We start from the raw sequence: 15,698 nt of genomic DNA, 5'->3' as shown, positions 1-15,698 counted from the left end.
TTGATCTATAGACGGGACACCCTGGCTATGTCTACACTCGCAGCTTCTTGCGTGAGAAATAGGCAAATGAGGCTAAGCGTGGCATATCGCCGAGCCTCATTTGCATACCTAATGAGCCGCCGTTTTTGCAGAAGAGGCTCTTGCGCCAGAAGGAGCGGTCTACACGGCCCCTTCTTGCGCAAGAAAAACCCTCTTGTGCAAGGCCGCTACGCCGATTATTTTCAGGAATAGCGGCATCCCGCAAGAGGGGTTTTCTTGCACAAGAAGGGGCCGTGCAGACCGCTCCTTCTGGCGCAAGAGCCTCTTCTGCAAAAACGGCGGCTCATTAGGTATGCAAATGAGGCTCAGTGATATGCCACGCTTAGCCTCATTTGCATATTTCTTGCACAAGAAGCCCCGCGTGCAGACATAGCCCCTAAGTCCAGCTACTGTGAGCAAAGAACGTCTCTGGCCAGCACCCTCTGCTCAGCCAGGGCTGCATCTGCCTTTGTCTGGCAGCTGCAGCAAGTCCCTGCTGCCTGGGGGGGTTCCTAATACCCCCCCCCCCCCGGGCATCTAGGAGCTTCCCCTCCCCCCTGACTCCGCCTCCCCAGGCATCTCGCTGAAGGAACCTCCGCGCGCCGCCTTTTCCCGCCCTCTACTGCCGCCCCGCCCCCTCTCGGGGGATGCAGCGCTTCCCCCGGAAGGCGGGAGGCCGTTGGGGGTGCCCTCCGACCCCGGAAGGGCTTGAGGACGGGGTCGGCACTTCCGGTGCGGCGGCCGGGTTCTTCCCGGCGCTCGAGGCCGGCTGCTGTCGCCGCTTCCCCCAGGGGCCTGTGGCGCGATGCCGGCGCGGCCGCCCCCCTCGCCGAGCGCAGCCCCGGGGGCCCGCGGCCGCCTATGTCGCTCGCTGGCAGCTCCGCCGCTGCGCCCGCCTCCGGCTGGGATGTGAGCGGCCCCCGCTCGCCCGCCCGCCGCTCCCGAGTGAGTAGCCGCCGCCCCGCCCCGGCCCCTCCCGCTTGCCCCGGGCTCCAGGCCGCTCTGCCCCGGGCGGGGCGCTGTGGTGTGGACGCGCTGCGCCGGCGCTCGCTCTCCTGGGGCCGCGCTGGGGAGCGGCCGAGTGGCGGTGACGAGCTGGCGAAGCGGGACTCGGTGGCGGGTGGCGTCCTGCAGCTCCGTGTAGCGGGGGGTGGCCCGCCTCGGCCTCGGCCTAAGGCAGCTGTGAGGCCCCTTTTTGTATTATTATTGATTCTGCTGAGATGGCCAAGTGGCTCTTGAAACGGACCACAGTGTCCTTGCTTCATAAAGCCCGCTGCAGATTCAAGGGAGTGCGGCCCTCCTGAGGATAACTTCTCCTCTCTGCTCATTCAAGGCTTGGCCTCGCTTTTGAGAGCGTGGACAATCCGACATGGTGGCTTTCTGAACTGTCCCCTTAGAACTGGGTGGAAGAAAATCCAAACATTTCGTGAGGGTTTCCCCAAAGCTGGTTCATTACAGTTTTTAGGTGCCGCTATCCAGGGCTGGCCTTGAATTAGCAATTTAAAGGAAAATGGCTAGTTCCATATAGGGATGTGAAAGGTTAACTGGTTAACCTTAATGGGGGATGCTTACCAGTTCTGGTTAATTGGTGGAGGCTGGAGCAGCTCCCTGGCTGTCCCCAGGGAACCGCCATGAACAAGGGTGATCCAGTCTGGGCAGAGCAGCCACTGTCCGCACCATGCCCAGGCATGCCGCAGGCAGGGAGACCACTCCAGCCCAGTCCCCTTTTAGTTGTTTAACAGGTTAACCATTGTGTTTAGCCAGTTAACCAATTAAACAGGATTTTACATCCCTATGAGCCACATAATCTATCCTAGTACCTTGCTGCAGTATCTTCAAAACATTGGAGGTCTGTGTTTTACTTAATTCCATTAGCGTCCCTCTGTTTTTCTACTATGGCCGCGTCTCCACTTGCTGTGCCCGAAATAAATCCTCTTTAGTAAAGGCCTGCTAAGTCAAATGCTGAGAATACCCCTGTTTGGCGCTGGTACTCACTCCTTATGACAGTAAGAAGGGAAGCTGATGTGAGCATTTGCTCGCATTGACCTCCTACTGAGAAGACGGCACTAAGCTTGGCTTCAGGTATGTCGACCCCTGCTAAGTTATTTACGTAGCTATAGTTGCACACCTTACACCGACCTTTCAGGTCTAGTATAGATCTGGCCTATGCAAAATGGAAGAAAGAAAATAGTGAAAATATAGCTAACTATCAGGTCTGTTAATGGAATGAAGGCCCAAGGCAGTCTTTAGTTTATGCAGATGAACTAAAGGCATTTAATTTGTTGAAACTGAAGCATAGTTCAAAATTTGTGAAATTATGCATTTTAAAAATACTGTCTGTTTTAGAAATGGAGGCTCAGTATGACGGCACCGAAGTAACTGTAGTAATGGAGGAAATAGAAGGCACCTACACATCTCCAGTGCCCTCTAAGAAGAAGAAAAAATATAAAAGTCCTGGAGACCAAGGGGAAAAGGCCAAAAAACCCAGGTGAGCTCCTCTCTTTTCCTTGCTCAGTTAATCAGTGGCCTGGTACAATTTGAACAGTATTAGAACATAAGAATGGCCATACTGGGTCAGACCAAAGGTCCATCCAGCCCAGTATCATGTCTGCCAACAGTGGCCAATGCCAGGTGTCCCAGAGGGGATGAACCGAACAGGTAATGATCGAGCAATCTCTCTCCTGCCATCCATCTCCACCCTCTGACACCAGATGCTAGGGACACCATTCCTTACCCAGATGGCTAATATCCATTAATGGACTTAACTTCCATGAATTTATCTAGTTCTCTTTTAAACCCTGTTATAGTCCTAGCCTTCACAACCTCCTCAGGCAAGGAGTTCCACAGATTGACTATGCGCTGTGTGAAGAAGAACTTCCTTTTATTTGTTTTAAACCTGCTGCCCATTAATTTCGTTTGGTGGCCCCTAGTTCTTCTATTATGGGAACAAGTAAATAACTTTTCCTTATTCACTTTCTCCACACCACTCATGATTTTATAGACCTCACATTTCATAGAGATGCTAAAATGTGTTTAATCACGAAAACAGTTTCAGCAGTTAACGTGTGGGGTAGGGGATAGGCAGCTCCCTGGGAACCAGTGCATGCAGAGATCCAGCTTTTAAGACAGCTCCTCAAGCATATCAAAAGCCTGCACGTATCTGTGAACAGGCTCATTACTTAACTGTGTACATGGTTACACTTTCACATCCCTACTATTCATTGCCTCTGGTATAAGACTTACCTCTGCAATATGCTTGATCTGGTCTATTTACTGCCTGAAACAACTACTCAGAATATCACAGCTACCTCTCTGAGATTTTGCAGCTCAGAAAAGCACTTTTATATCCTACTTTCAGGAATATAGCCGGACCACTTTGAAATAGTTTTATATACATACCTTTGATAATTGCTGTTGCTTAACCAGAATCCTGCAGTCTCTGCAATTCTATGACTGGGAAGCAGGGGGAGAGTGAGTAGAATACTTGTTTACTGCAGAATTGCGCTCCAGAATCTAACATTTCATTTAAAAAACATTGCAACCGTGAAGGTAGTATAACCCTTCCCCACGCACACTTCTGTTGCCTATCTGTATTGCAACAGAAGTGTTGAAATAGTAGCTCTGATCTTCACAATCTGACAGTGTAAAATATTAAGGGTGATAATAGATTGAATTAAACTTCAGGTTTTTGTAAAATAAGTCTGGAAAAAAAAGTCTGCTGCTCTGAAGTATGGCAGAACTTAGGCCAACATAGTCATCGAGTAAATAGGGCCTTGGTTTATAGAATGGAGCAGAAGAGGTAAAGCGCTTGCCCCAAATGAAAGCAAAGGAAAATAAATTAGTGCGTTCAATACAGTAAAATCATAAAGCCAAGAGCATCACAATTCAGATAGTTCTCTCTCCTTGAACAGGAGCTCATCCAACCCCTCCTCCTTTCCCTCCCTCCAAGAGCTAGTTTATATTCGTAGTGCTCTCCATTCTTTCTGAGAACTAGGAATCCATAGTTCTCAGCCTTTCTTTCTAGAGCTAGATTGTAATTCCTTTATTTCCTGCAGCACTCACCTGTATGTGCTTCCTCAGACCAAGCACAATTTCCCAGGTATTTGTCCTATCTCGAGCATTACTAGCTTCTGCAAATCACCAGGGACTGATGAAATACATCCTAGAGTACTCAAGGAGCTGATAGAAGAGGTATCTGAGCCTTTAGCTATCATCTTTGGAAAATCTTTGGAAAATCATGGAAGGCAGGAGAGATTCCAGAAGACTGGAAAAGGGCAAATATAGTGCCCATCTACAAAAAAGGGAAATAAGAACAACCCAGGGAACTACAGACCAGTCAGTTAAACTTCTGTGCCAGGAAAGATAATGGAGCAAGTAATTTAAGGAAATCATCTGCAAACACTTGGAAGATAATAAGCTGATGGGGAACTGCCAGCATGGATTTGTAAGGAACAAATCATGTCAAACCAATCTGATAGCTTTCTTTGATAGGATGAGTCTTGTGGATAGGGGAGAGGCGGTGGATGTGGTATACCTAGACTTTAGTAAGGCATTTGATACAGTCTGGCATGATATTCTTATCAATAAACTAGGCAAATACAATTTAGATGGGGCTACTATAAGGTGGGTGCATAACTGGCTGGATAACCATTCTCAGAGAGCAGTTATTAAAGGTTCACAATCCTGCTGGAAAGGTATCAACAAGTGGGATTCCGCAAGGGTCTGTTTTGGGACCAGTTCTGTTCAATATCTTCATCAGTGATTTAGATATCGGCATAGAGAGTACGCTTATTAAGTTTGCAGATGATACCAAGCTGGGAGGGGTTACGACTAATCTGGAGGATAGGGTCATAATTCAAAATGATCTGGACAAATTGGAGAAATGGTCTGAGGTAAACAGGCTGAAGTTTAATCAAGACACATGCAGAGTGCTCCACTTAGGAAGGAACAATCAGTTTCACACATACAGAATGGGAAGCGACTGTCCAGGAAAGAGTATGTCAGAAAGGGATCTAGCGGTTATAGTGGACCACAAGCTAAATGAGTCAACAGTGTGACGCTGTTGCAAAAAAAGCAAACATGATTCTGGGATGCATTAGCAGGTGTGTTGTGAGTGAGACACAAGAAGTCATTCTTCCGCTCTACTCTGCGCTGGTTAGGCCTCAATTGGAGTATTGTGTCCAGTTCTGGGCACCACATTTCAAGAAAAAGATGTGGGGAAATTGGAGATGATCTAGAGAGGAGCAACAAGAATGATTAAAGGCCTAAAGAGCATGACCTATGAAAGAAGACTAAAGAATTGGGCTTATTTAGCTTAGAAAAGAGAAGATTGAGAGGGGACATAATAGTGGTTTTCAGGTATCTAAAAGGGTGTCACAAGGAGGAGGGAGAAAAACTGTTCTTCCTGGCCTCTGAGGATAGGACAAGCAGCAATGGGCTTAAACTGCAGCAAGGGAGGTTTAGGTTGGACATTAGGAAAAGGTTCCTAACTGCCAGGGTGGTGAAACACTGGAATAAGTTGCCTAGGGAGGTTGTGGAATCTCCATCTCTGGAGATATTCAAGAGTAGGTTGGATAAATGTCTATCAGGGATGTTCTAGACCAGGGGTGTCCAAACTTTTTTCAAAGAGGGCCAGATTTGATGAAGTGAACATGCGTGAGGGCCGACCATTTTGCCTGACATTCTTTGAACCATTACAATTAAATGCAAATTAACTATTTTATGCAAAGTTTATTGCAAACGGCATACTTTTCATTTCGTCACATGGATGACAAATCTAAACAGGTGTTAAATCACTCTGCCTTTCATATCTGAAGGCCAGATGAAAAAAAAAAATCCAGGAAGCTGAAATATGTCAGGAACATTGTAAAGTACATTACATATTATTGGTAATCAAGGTTGTCTGTCAACTTTTAAGTTAAAAAAATATGTTGTGTCCAAATATATTTATAACTGATTTAGACCAACTGACATTAACTGAGATTTTACAATGTATTCATCTCAATACATATGGATTCGTTGGGGACCATAAAAGATAGATATTGGCAAATTACCTGCGGGGCCGTATTAAACCGGAACACGGGCCGCAATTGGCCCGCGGGCCGGACTTTGGACATGCCTGGTCTAGACAGTACTGGGTCCTGCCATGAGGGCAGGGGACTGGACTCGATGAGCTCTCGAGGTTCCTTCCAGTCCTAGTATTCTATGATTCTTACTCGGGCTTCTTCCTTAAATCCCTAAAGCCTGGCCTGAGTCACTCATATGCCCTTCCTTTCACATGACTAAAATCATTTTTTCCATCTGAGACTGAGCCGATCTCATAAGTAAGTCTCATGCCCATCTGCCTTTAACAGGCCAACTGTCCTTTGACTGTACCCAGTAATTGCATGTTTAATTGGTGATACACCGTTTAATGTCCACTGAATGGTTAAAACACTACAGGCTGGACCTTGCTGGTCCAGCACTGTCAGGACCTGAGTCGTCCAGAACTAGGGAGTTTGCTGGGCCAGGGGAGGTCAGTGCTCTCCTGTTGGCTGTCCCGCTCCCAAGGCTGGGGCTCCTGCTTGCTGCTGCTGGGGATTCCCAGGGCTCCCCGGTCAAGGCTCACCTGTTGCTTCCCAGCTCTGCTGCCGCTGGGGGTTCTCTGGCTGGGGCCACCCAACCATCCCAGCCCCGCTACTACCAGGGGTTCTGGGGGTTCCCTGGCTGAGGCTGCCTGGCCACCACCGGTCCTGCTGCTGTAGCCGGTCCTGCTCCCATTGGGGCTGCCTGACTGCTGCTGCAAGGGGTTACCCAGCCAGGGCAGGACTTCCTGTTTGCTGCCTGGCTCAACTAACACCAGGGGTTCTCTGGCCAGGTCAGGGTCTCCCCATTCATCACCTGGTTCTGCTGATGCTGGGCATTCTTGGGCTGGGGCTCCCCAGCTGCCACCTGGCCCAGCCAGGGCTCCCCAGCCCTGCAGTCTCCCAGCAGCCTCCTGCTCTCCGCCTCTGGGGCTCTTTGGTCCAACAACATCTGTGGCCTGCTGGACCAGAGAGTCCTGGATTTGGGAGGTTCAACCCGTATTAGAGACTCAAATATGTTTCACACTTTGTTGAGTGATTGATATAGGCCCGTGTGCCTTCTCCCCTAAATCTCCTTGTAGGTCTTCACTTTATTAATAGACTTTTCCTCATTTTTCTGACTGTCTATACAAAACAAGCCCAGGAAAGTTCTCATCATTGCTCTTAAGGCCAGGATAAGCCTGGTCTTTTTTTTTCCAGGTGTGGTGTTAAGGAAGAGACTGAGTTCAGTATTCACTTGTGTTTCAGATCGGCTTACCTCCTGTACTATTATGACATATATTTGAAAGTACAGCAGGAACTCCCCCACCTCCCGCAATCTGAAATTAACAAGAAGATCAGTGAGAGCTGGAGATTGCTCAGTGTGGCTGAAAAAAGCTACTATTTGGAAAAGGCCAAACTGGAGAAAGAAGGATTAGACCCGGTAAGTCAAGTTTCTTAAATTCCTTCACGTCTTTCGACATCCTTAGGCATATGAATCATCAATTGCTGTATCCTTTGCTTTCTCCTGAAAATGCTATGAGAAAAATATTAGGAAAAATCATGAGTTGCTAGCTATTTTTACTTACTGTAAATTTGCTTTTTGATGTAAAGAAGCATGGTTTCCTGTGTGTTTAGGAGTAGTTGTGATGCTCTTCATTAGAATAAAAAGCTGCTGCTGCTGCTTTAAATTTGCAAAGTATTTTGCATCCAGTGGTATCTGATTACACTGCACTAAGTCACATTATAGTGCAGTACAATGTCATGTAAACCTAACACAGCGTAGTATGTAAAAGGACAGAAGCAGAATAACTATGTACAAGATGGGTGTTTTAAATCAGCCCTAGAATATGGCTGACTTAGTGGCAGTTGCATCCATCTAGCTAAGAAGCAGCATTGGCAAACTCCAAAAGGCTTCTGTCCAGTACCTACTGGTCAGAGGAATAGCAGCTTTCAGATAAGACCGCCGGGATGAGTGGGATTAATATAGGGGATAAGAGGAGAGAGGATTATGAAGGCTTTGTTAGAGATGTGAAGGACTCGCCAGCAATCTGCCTTTGGAAGTTATTTGAACTGTAATGGATGGACTTAAAAAACCCATAAAAACCTTGAACTAAACCTGTTAATTCTTTTGTCTCTTGCTCCTCTCTCTTCTATGCTTTGTCTTAACAGAACTCCAAGCTGTCCACTCTGACTGCAGTAGTTCCAGACATTCCAGGCTTCCGTAAAATCCTCCCTCGTTCGGATTATATAATCATCCCCAAAACAGCTCTTCAAGAGGACAGGAGCAGGCAGCACCTAGAACTCTGCGTGGCACAGGGCCAAACAGCATCTGAAGGAGTAGCAGCTTCCACCAACATCACAAGTGTGGCCCATGATGCCATGCAAAACATCCTTTCCGTGGACTCGAGCCGTGTTGGCATTTCTGAGCAGTGCATTGCTATTGAAGGACTGGCAGAGGAGTCCGCTTCATTTGGTCAGTCAGACGCTATAGAAGAAGTAGTTGCTTCAGAGATTCTCTCTCATTATGTCAAACCCATAGCAGATAAAATAACTGGAGATATCCTCTTGGATGAGGCATCTTTGGAAATAGGAGAGGGACATCCATATCAGACAACTAGTGTGGTTATTGAAGAGACTCTTGTTAGCAGCTCCAGAGACCTCTCCAATGGGAGCATTGCTGTGGCACAGCCCCAGGTTTCTGATGGCTTGTCTGTGGTAACAGTGGTGACCGGGAGGGTAAGCTAAAATAGTAACTATTTCTATTGACTTATTGCCTGAATGTTTCTTATAGCTGCTTAAAACATTGCTTTGCCAATGCTGCTTCTTAGCTAGATGGTTTCTTTCTAGTGATTCATGCTGGCGGAAAGTGACATTAATGAATTATGCCACTCCTGTTCCATGGCTCAACTAGATCAATAGTGATGGAAGCAACAATTTTTGCTCATTTTTTGTGCAGCAGCAGTCAAAAAAGCGAACAGAATGTTAGGAGTCATTAAAAGAGGGATAAAGAATAAGACAGAAAGTATCTTATTGCCTCTCTGTAAAACCATGGCACGCCCACATCTGTGTACCGATGTAGTCGCCTCATCTCAGGAAAGATATATTGGCATTGGAAAAGGTTCAGAAAAGGGCTACAAAAGTGATTAGGGATTTGGAATGGGTCCCATATGAAGAGAGATCAAAAAGACTTGGACTTTTCAGCTTAGAAAAGAGGAGACTAAGGGGGGATATAATAGAGGTCTATAAAATCATGACTGGTATGGAAAAAGTGAATAAGGAAAAATTATTTACTTATTCCCACAATAAAAGAACTAGGGGTCACCAAATGAAATTAATAGGCAGTAGGTTTAAAACAAACGTAAGTTTTTCTTTACTCAGCGCACAGTCATCCTGTGGAACTCCTTGCCAGAGGATGTGGTGAAGGCTAGATCTTTAACAGGGTTCACAAAAGAGCTAGATAGATTCATGGAGGTTAGGTCCATCAATGGCTGTTAGCCCGGATGGGCAGGAATGGCATTCCTAGGCTCTGTTTCTCTGGAGGCGGGTGACAGGGAAGGGATCATGTGAGGATTACCTGTTGTGTTCACCTCCTCTGGAGCATCTGGTATTGGCCACTGTCGGTAGACAGGATACTGGGCTAGATGGACCTTTGGTTTGACCCAATATGGCCGTTCTTATAAGACGGTGAAAAATGCAGTTCAGTGCCTCCTCTCCTCCCTTCTACTATTACCCTCAGGCCTAAAAGATGAAGTGCTGGATCAAACTTTGAGGTTTGGGTTGAATTCCACAGATATACTAAAGCATTGTTCTATGGAATCTGTGTTTTATCTCTGTCCCATGCGGCAGACTTCCCAGCTGTAGAGGACTGAATGAAGACTCCTTTCAAATCCCTGGTTGGAAGGAAGGATTCAGTGATATAAAGCAGATTCTGTCTAGGAACTGAGTATGTTGCTTCTATCTTCTCTTTGGTTATCAGATTGTCACTCTCTTTGTAATCTGTCTGCAGAGCACTCCCAGTAGGCCATCAATCCTGAAATCCTGTTACTTGTACCACTGGTGCCTCATGGTTCTATTGTATTGATAGACTCCTAAATGTGGTGTTGAAGATACCCTCAATGAAAGGTCAGAATGCAGCTAGCTAGATATGTGCCCTTGTTGGTTATGTATTTTTTTTCTCTTTAAGGACACAGATGAGAGCAGCTCCACTATGCCTACCACACAGTTTATTATGCTGCCTCTCCAGGCTCACTCTGTTGTGGAGAACCCAACATCAATCAAACTGGTGAGTAAAGGAGGAGCTAGTGTTTTTCTCTTGGAACCTATCTACAATAGTATATAGAAGGTGTTAGTGCCCTAAGGTAGACAAGGCACACTAACTTGTCTGCAGCAGGCTTTAAGGTTTTTTATCATGTTCTGCTCCTTTACCCTGAGCAGATGGCTATCACTTCCTCTGTCAAATTGTAAGCTCCATAGTACTCTAGTGCCAGAGCTTTAGATACACTTAAAAATGGAGTTTTATAATGAATATGGAAATAATTCAGTCAGTACTACAGCCTTCTGTGATGCTTGCTTTGATAGTAAATTTAGTTTATTGTAGGTTGTCTTCACGTTTTCATCCAGTAGTACGCTACGCTGCTGCTGCTTTTTTTTTTTTTTTTTTGTAATCGCACATGACTATATTGTGTAGATTGGCTGGGGAAGATCGAAGAGCTGGTAATCGTACTGAGACACAATTGAGGCTTTTGATACCGAAACAAAAGGCAGTTCAGGTTTCTGTTAAAATCATCATCTGTGAGAGATTTCAAAAGAATCCCCTACAAATATTCCATTTAGCCTCAACTGTGATGAATAGAGTATTTCATGTCTGTTGGCTATTTGAAGACTGGTATGGCAATGAATCAGCTTACATTTGGTTCATGTTTCTTTACATTCATAAAGGATTGAGAAATTTTTTTAGCTTCTGCAACAAGAGTTGTATTGTGTGCCAAATTGCACAGCTACAGAAAACATGGGCCTTGATAGTATTTAGTGTTCAGTAAAGGGACCTAGATCACTGAACCTCTAGGATCTGGCTAGGGATTGAATGATTATCTGGTAAGTCTCACCCTTATCCTCTAAATTCTGGCTACAACCCTGATTCTCACTCCCCCTTTACAGGCAAAATATTTGACTTTTGGCTGCAACAATTTGTCATCTGTAAAATGTGTAGTTCTACTTGGCTTATGGAAGATTGTAGTAATTATTGAATTAATGTTTGAATGCTTACTGATAGAGAACAACGATTGTGATGTGTCTTTATGGTACCTAGTGCTGCAAATAAATTGTTGGCAACCTTTTTATTTCAGACAACCACTTACACCCGCAGGGGCCATGGAAACTGCACCAATCCTGGCTGTTCTTTTACTTATGTCACTAGACACAAACCGCCGAAGTGCCCAAAGTGTGGAAACTTCTTGGGAGGAAAATGGATCCCAAAGGTACCTTTCCACTTTTCACATAATTTTTTTATTCCCAATGACTGAGTCTCAACTGGAAAGTGACCCTTGTGCGCATACCTATGAAACCCTAAATGCTGAGCAAATCTCAGACCTGAGGAAGTGAATCTCTGATCTTCTCTTCCAGTTACTCTGCTAGTGTCAGTCACCAGTGAGATGGCGAGACCTGTTTTCTAACACAGAGCTTTTGTTTGGATTTCTTGTTTCTGTGCTGAAGATGCCACTCTTGTAGTAATCATATTAAAGGGGCAATCTTGTGAAGTTCTGATCCCCAAATCCTTTCTTTGCTTTCTGACTGCAACGTAACACCAGTATCTGAAAGGTGCCTGCCATACCTGCTTATAGCATCAAATAAGTTTAGGGACTCAGTTCAATCACTTATTTCATGGTCTTGGTGGATAAACAACAAACATCTGGTTTGGAGCAATTTTTACAGGCTGTGGTTCCAATGCACCATTTTACCATGCCTTCATAGGGAAGCAAAACAGCACATTTCAAATGACAGAGGACAGCTGGATCACTGGGGAGCCAAGTCACAGGAGCTATGCAATGGGGATCAGAGCTCTGTGATGGATTTAGTAGCTCATGTCCATGGTTTTTCTTCATTAGTTTTAGTAACAATGTTAAAATTGAGGCTTTGCACAGTAATATGAAAGGACTGGGAGGAAATTCCAGGGAACAAAGGAAGAAGTTGTTTAGATTTTAAGATGGTTCATAAAATATACTCTATCCTTCACATAAGTCCAGTACCAAAAGGAGGACACAAACCTTGTTCAAATGGAACTACTCTCTTGATGTAGCTCACTTAAATTATTTGTCACCTAGTTGGCAGTATAAAATGGAAAGTTGTTCTTGAGAACCTTGGAAAGGGAAGAGTGTAACCAAGAACCTGGTCACTCATGGCATCTAATTCTGGGGACATGTGCATGAGACACTTCTGCTGGCACAAGTCTAAGGAGGTTGAATATGCAAATTTCCACCAGTGGCTTTAAGTGAGTCCATCTGTGATGGGATGATCCATCAAGTTCTTTAGGGTAAGGATTGTTTTTTAAGGTTGGGGAACTGTGTGGAATGCCTAACCCAGTGAGGTGCTAACCCATCATTGAAGATCCCAAGCGCTATCTCTATACAAATAAATAATGGCATCTTTTCCAGCATTCTTCTGTAAATGTGATTTAATACACAGCCTGTCAACTGCCAAAAAAATTGCAGTGAAGCAGAAAATCCTTTAGCTTGATTTATTTATTTTTTTTAATTTCCTTTTGAACAATCTGGGAGACAAGATGAATGAGGTAATCTCTTTTATTGGACCGACTTCTGCTGGTGAGACACAAACTTTTGAGCTTATACAGAGCTGAAGAGGAGCTCACTCATCTTGTGTCTCATATCCTGGGATAGATATGGAAATAACAACACTGCAAATTTAAACAAACAGTATCATGGGTATGTTGCCTGAAATGTCCTTTTTTTTTTAAAGGGACACCATCCACTAATCTCAATTCCTACCCCTCTAATTTAGAGGGTCCAATCTATATTTGGCTTTTCCAAGGAAAGAGATTTCCTGGATTCAGCCTCTGGGGAAAAAAATGTTTCAGCTACAAGTTTAAACCCTCCCCTCCTTGTGAGTCTGCTTACTGAAGTATCCCAAATGAACTTGTCCTGAGAGATTCCAGAAAACACTCTCCTCCTCCCCACTCTGGCTGGCTGCTCATTTAGTTCACTCCCCTCCTAGATTTTTTTGGAGGGGAGGTGAGGATTTCTGGAGAGCTGGAGCTGTAAAAGAGGGCATCCTATTTAGAGAGAGAAATGGATGAATAAGTTCTGAGGTTGCTATTTCTATACTAATGCTGATGTTCTGAGTAGGTTTAAAAATGGCTAAGGCCTAGTTTATGCTTAAAATTTGGAACAGCCTAGCTGCATTGCTCTGGGGTGTTAAAAAAAAAAATCACACCCATGAGCACCATTGTTAAGCTGACCACACTCCAAGATCGACATGGCTGGAGTTGATGAAATAATTCTTCCCTCACCATAGCTTCTGCTGCTCAGGTAGGTGAATTACCCCCATTGACTGAAAAAACCCCTTCTGTTGCTATGACATGACTGCACGCTATGAAATGAGAAGTGTTTGTGAAAAAGGCACAATGGGATAGAACACATGTTAGCAAGGATCTCCATCTGCAAGGAGATGAGAGAGTCTCTTCTGGCTTTATATGCAATGTGGTGCTTGGACCCTGGCTTTGCTGCTTTTCTAGCTAATGTTAAACAGCCTCTGCAAATCAGCCAAGTTATGAATACACTTTGGGTGTAAAACTGTGACGCTCTGAATTACCTGGGATAGTCTGATCTTTTTGTTCTCTCTCTCAGGAAAAGCAACCAAAAAGCAAAGCTGAGCAGAGCTCAGGTCTCCCCCTCAGAGCACCAGGGGCTAAAAGAAGCCCACAGCCAGGAACTCCAGAGAAGGCAGCTGCTCAGGAGGATGCCACCAAGTGTACTCTGGAAAGCTCTGAAGCTGTCAGCCAGCTGCTGAGTGCAGTGCCTGTTCGGGAGCAGATACACGAGAATGAATGGGAAGAAGTAATCATCTCAGAGGCTCACATCCTTGCAAACAGTGTGCAAGCCCAGGACGATGGGAATGCAGCAGCAGTGATGCCAGCTAAAGATTGCAATGTTCAGGGCAACTCCTTTTTAGAGCAGACTGAGAGAGACAGTACAGAGAGAGGGTCGCAGCCATCTGCTGAGATACGTTCACTTGCCAGTCCAACTTCCACTGTAAAAAAGCCAATGGGGTGAGTCATTGCTGATTGATTTCACAGAGGTGTCACACTGAGCCGTCACTTGTATGTGGCACTGTTGATGGTGCTGATCAGTGCTGGCATTTCTTCTTAGATGGCAGCTTCTTACATGGCTCACGTAGGTAACAAGTGAATCAGGATAAATCCAGGGTCAGAGATTTGTTCTCCAACTCGCCAAAAACATCAGAGCTATTAGCTTTGTGCTCTTCTGTCTACCCTCTGCCATGGAATGTGACTGCCCTTCACTAGCATGGGTAGAACTTTCTCGACAGCTGCATGTCTTGTCTTTCAGCGTCGATGCTCTTGCTGCTGCACCCAAAGGACAAGAACTGAAGAGCAAACCAAAACCCAAGCCCTCCTTACTGGCTGCTGCGAGACCCATGAGAGCAATCCTACCTGCTCCTGCTAGCTTGGGGAGGGAAATCCGCACAGAGCCGCTCAGCAGCCGACAGGGCTTTCCAGGTAAAGGTAGAAGCAAGAAGCCATCCACAATAGGCTTTGACAGCAGAAGCTCTGTAAGAATGGGGAGAAGGGGGCAATTAGCAAGTGGGGTGTATTTGAATGCTACGTTTGGAATGACTTGCTGGCTTGATGTCATGGGTGGTTGGTGAAGGCAATCCAGTGCTGCCCTTTCTTCCGAGGCCCTGCCCCTTCCCCACCCCCACAGGGAGGTGGGGCAGCATGCCATGCATGTGCTCCCCCTCCCAACCATGGGGAGAGGTGGGGAGCAGGTGGGTACCCACTCACTCCAGCCTCCCCAGTCCTGCAGAGGGCACATGGCATGACCCTATCCTCCCCAGCCCTACAGAGGGCGCATGGCATGTCCCTAGCCTCCCTAGACCTGGAGGAGGGCATGCCATGCGACCCGACACAGCCCAGCCTCTCCAGCTGTGGAGCACTGGGGGAGGAAGGAGGGTGTCCCATGCAGCGCAGCCTCTCAAGCCCTGCGGAGGGAGGAGGTTGTAGGGCACATGGCATGGCCCCAGCCACTACAGCACCAGAGGAGGTCGGAGGGTGCGTGGCATGGTTCCGGTCCCTGAGTAGGGTACACCATGTGGCCTGGCCCAGCCCTGCCTCTCCAGCCCTGGAGCATGGGGAGTGCGATTTCTGGGAGCAGTAACACTCTGCCCCGGAACACCTACAGCAGATGTTCTGGGGGCGGAGTGTGGGCAGGGCTACGCCTGGTGGTTTGGAAAGTCAGAGCCTTCCCCCACCTTACATACTGGATGCCTGTGCTTGGTGTTGCATCTTAGAAATACTTGTTTAGAATGCAGGTGGCTTAGAGTTTAGTGGGTCTATTATAGTCACCAGTGAACACCTTACAAAGTCAGGTTTTGGCAGCAAAGGGC

The 15,698-nt window shown here is 46.1% G+C and overlaps 1 protein-coding gene across 4 annotated transcripts in view; it reads left to right on the top strand.

Moving 5' to 3' along the window:
• Positions 1-700: 700 nt before the first annotated feature.
• HMGXB3 (HMG-box containing 3) overlaps positions 701-15,698 on the top strand; it is a 32,794-nt gene continuing 17,796 nt past the window's right edge. Inside the window, exons 1-9 of one of the 4 annotated variants that reach the window (XM_075900538.2) lie at positions 837-963; positions 1,959-2,100; positions 2,365-2,506; positions 7,329-7,503; positions 8,232-8,798; positions 10,246-10,344; positions 11,408-11,539; positions 13,922-14,343; positions 14,642-14,811. In XM_075900538.2, coding sequence (XP_075756653.2) covers positions 2,367-2,506; positions 7,329-7,503; positions 8,232-8,798; positions 10,246-10,344; positions 11,408-11,539; positions 13,922-14,343; positions 14,642-14,811 — 1,705 coding nt within the window. In that variant the 5' untranslated portion in view covers positions 837-963; positions 1,959-2,100; positions 2,365-2,366. Of the gene's footprint in view, positions 964-1,039; positions 2,101-2,364; positions 2,507-7,328; positions 7,504-8,231; positions 8,799-10,245; positions 10,345-11,407; positions 11,540-13,921; positions 14,344-14,641; positions 14,812-15,698 lie in introns of those variants that run through there. The other 3 variants (XR_016346940.1, XM_075900537.2, XM_089769463.1) reach the window with 3 other exon arrangements.

Source organism: Pelodiscus sinensis, chromosome 16 (genome assembly GCF_052426305.1).
Source record: "Pelodiscus sinensis isolate ZL-2025 chromosome 16, ASM5242630v1, whole genome shotgun sequence".
In the NCBI taxonomy this organism is placed as follows: Eukaryota; Metazoa; Chordata; order Testudines; family Trionychidae; genus Pelodiscus; species Pelodiscus sinensis.
This window is presented reverse-complemented; position numbering and strand designations above follow the sequence as displayed.